Source organism: Sphaeroforma arctica (assembly GCF_001186125.1).
Source record: "Sphaeroforma arctica JP610 unplaced genomic scaffold supercont1.1824, whole genome shotgun sequence".
Classification (NCBI taxonomy): domain Eukaryota; class Ichthyosporea; order Ichthyophonida; genus Sphaeroforma; species Sphaeroforma arctica.
The window spans coordinates 7,691-11,025 of NW_014038734.1; the positions used below are offsets into that span (position 1 = coordinate 7,691).

Sequence of the window (3,335 nt, forward strand, 5' to 3'; positions counted from 1 at the left end):
TCAAATTACATGTTCACGAAACTTCGCTCACATTCCTATGCAGTGGCTAAACCGGTCGATCGAATACATATGTGCGGTTGACTCTTTTTTTACAAATACACATGTGCATGAAGATGCACTACAATCCCTCAGTCGTAGTAGGCTTACATTGTCAAACGTGTTGACCGCAATGATAAACGGCACTTGACTGGGCCCAAACAAGTGTTCGCTGAGTTGGCTGAGTTCGATATTATTGAGTTGAGGCCAGTCGTCGGTGAAGTAGAACGTGACGTTGAGTTGTACTGAGCAAAGGACAACGATAGTTATTTGCGAGAGAGCACATTCACATGTACATGAATGCCTACGCAAACGTGTATGTGGTATACTGAAACGTATGTGGTATGTGATATGGAGGGAAAAGTGTATGCGTAAACGTGTATGTGGAATACTGAAATGTTTGTGATATGTATGCTACCGTGTATGCGGATGGAGCGCGGTATTTTTGTCTACTGGTGCATTCATCAAATGATGTAACGGGTTCGGTCTATTTGAGTACACTTCACCGCATCTCAGATAAGTCATTCGTCAAAACATAAAGACGCATTGGCGCTATAAATTCAGATTAAATCCCAAAATGATAAAATGATAGCGTACGATAACCATCCACACCCTTACCAGAGATACAGCAACATACAAATCATTACAACACATATAAACACACTCGAACTCAGTCAATAACAAAGATAACGTATGATAATCTTCCACACAATCACCAGAAATACAGCACAATACAAACCATCCAAACACTGATACAAACACACACGAATTCAGTCAATAACCTGACATTGCCCCAATGGTGTACCACATACGAAAGCTCAGCACAGAGCCGTACTGCACTCAGCATACTCATAAACAGGCCAAGAGATACCCACCGATCCTATACAAACGATTCAGCACGACCGATCAAGGTTTAGGTCAGGTAAACACCAGATACATCACAGTTATGAACCGTAACAATAGGGCAATCAATTGGCACCGTGCTTATGAGTATCCCTCACGACAACGTACTGATGTAAGCAGAAACACACCTGAGCACAAACGGTCGAGATTTTGGCTAGGCAAGCGAGACTGTATTTCTCCCGGTCTACACAATGTCCATGGGATGCATTCGAAGAAGTAGTTGTTGCCTTCGTCTAGAGCAATATGGTTGTGATAAACAGAATTGTGAGCACCGTAATCGCGTTCTCAAATGAAATTAATAAATAAAAATACAAGTTCAGTACAACTCTGAATCGCTCTTGCCTATGTCCTCGATCAGAACCAAAAGTTTTCTGCGCAGGAAAACCCGGTTAAAACAGAAAACCTATGTAAAGCACGGTGATAGTTATGCGTCTGGAAATCAAAACGGACATGGCATTGATCGTTGGCTATGAATCGTATTGGGCGTGACAGTTGGTATGGACTCGATAGAGATTCATCATGGATATGCCAATGAAATAAGATTTCTGAGCACAGCGTATACGAACGGGTCCACATGTACGCCACAAACCATTCGCAAAGATATTCACCCGCACATGATACCGTCGAACCTCCGGACAAATCATTGCAGACTACCACAAATTCATTTTCACTATAGGTGTGAACTTAACGGAGTATTAGGAGCATACACACGACCAAGGGTGTGGTTAAGTAGTGACGCATTGTAGCAATTCAGATATCTCCATCAACACGCATATGTCTATCAACACGCATATGCCTACCGTTTTGAGGTACCAGCGCCATGTAGAAACCATTGTAGCATGTTCTGGCGGAAACTCCCCAGGCGGTGTCGGTTCTACAAGGCATAGATTTTGGATATAGATATACATGTTTGATCAGCCCTTTTGGTTCAAGAATGAATATTTTGGAGTTCAGTGGATTGAAGTTGAGAACACTAACTAAATCTTCACTATCCGCCAAACTGCATCAAGGTTTACAAGTGGCCCATTGTATAAATAGATTTGGGCAACTATTGAGTTTCAGAAAATAGAGTTTTGAGTTCAGAACCCATGTACGTGTTGCAAGGAACAAATTCGCAGTACACGCAGAGATGGCCCACTGTTCGCGTACCTTGAGCCTTGATTGACCTTGACTATGCTGCCGAGCACATCGCATGCACAACCACGCGCGATGCACATTGTATGCATCTGAACATAGCGACATGCACGCAGGTGTATAAAAACATTTACCAGGTACATACATACATTTATAATATATACATACATTAATGGATACATACATACATCCATGCGTACATGCGTACATACTTACACACACAAACACACACACACATACACAAATATATATATATATATATATGTGTGTGTGTGTGTGTGTGTGTGTGTGTGTGTGTGTGTAGTATATATATATATATATATATATATATATATATATATATATATATAGTATGTATGTATATGTATATATATATATGTTTTGACTAAAGCATACCTATTCCAATTACATCGCATGATGCTGTATGGATCCTGCAAGGATGCGGCGCCAGTAGGATATGTGCACCTGTCCGTGCAGTCCATTCCAGTGAAGCTGTCAGGACACAGGCACGCTGGGAATACATGAGTGAAATTGATGCTGAAATGCAGCTTTCCGTGTGTGCGTGAGCCATGACTCGAAGTAAGCGTATCGGTTTGGATGTATGTTGTATGTACATGTCTAAACAGACATCGTAGGTGAAGAGACGTGAACCTGACCCAACAGGCGTATATGTTTATACAAGTAGATGTCATACTTTATACACATCTATTTGCATCTTCAAGAGTACTGGAATTTACTCACCATTTCACGGCTCTTTGATTGTCATGTTTGCCTTAAGCAGCGGATACTTCCACTTTATGTGACTTCCCTGGTTGCACAGGGATGTACAAGGACAAACAGACAAATCATGAAGCACGCCACTGTTGCATGAACCACGAGTCGTACCAGCAGACAGAATATACATACACACATGTATGTCCATATGATAGTATGATATAACCCTCATCACGGATTTTTCACTTCTACATTCACCGCTACAACCAAATGTTTCAAGCCAGGAGGTGCAACCAAAAAAATAGCACCTTCATCCACCTACGAGAAAAATCTGTGACCAATTGTGCAGAAAACAAATATCCTATTTTCTGTTCTAAATATGCATGTGCATGTATCTTTCCACGTGCAATTTGGGACTAATCGAGACATTTTAACCAACCAGTACTTTCTAAACCATCAGTCGATCATTCGAATCCATGTATTGTTTAACCGACCAGTACTTTCTCAACCATCAGTCGATCATTGGAATCCATGTATTGGCCATAATC

At 41.2% G+C, this 3,335-nt stretch overlaps 1 protein-coding gene across 1 annotated transcript; it reads right to left on the reverse strand.

Annotated features, from left to right (window-relative positions):
* Positions 1–147: 147 nt before the first annotated feature.
* On the reverse strand, positions 148–2,555 carry SARC_11691 (hypothetical protein; the record flags this gene model as incomplete). Its single annotated transcript, XM_014294218.1, has 4 exons — positions 148–281; positions 1,068–1,172; positions 1,740–1,813; positions 2,470–2,555. Coding segments are annotated over 4 exons (399 nt in total), but the record flags the coding sequence as incomplete, so codon positions are not given.
* Positions 2,556–3,335: the final 780 nt, after the last annotated feature.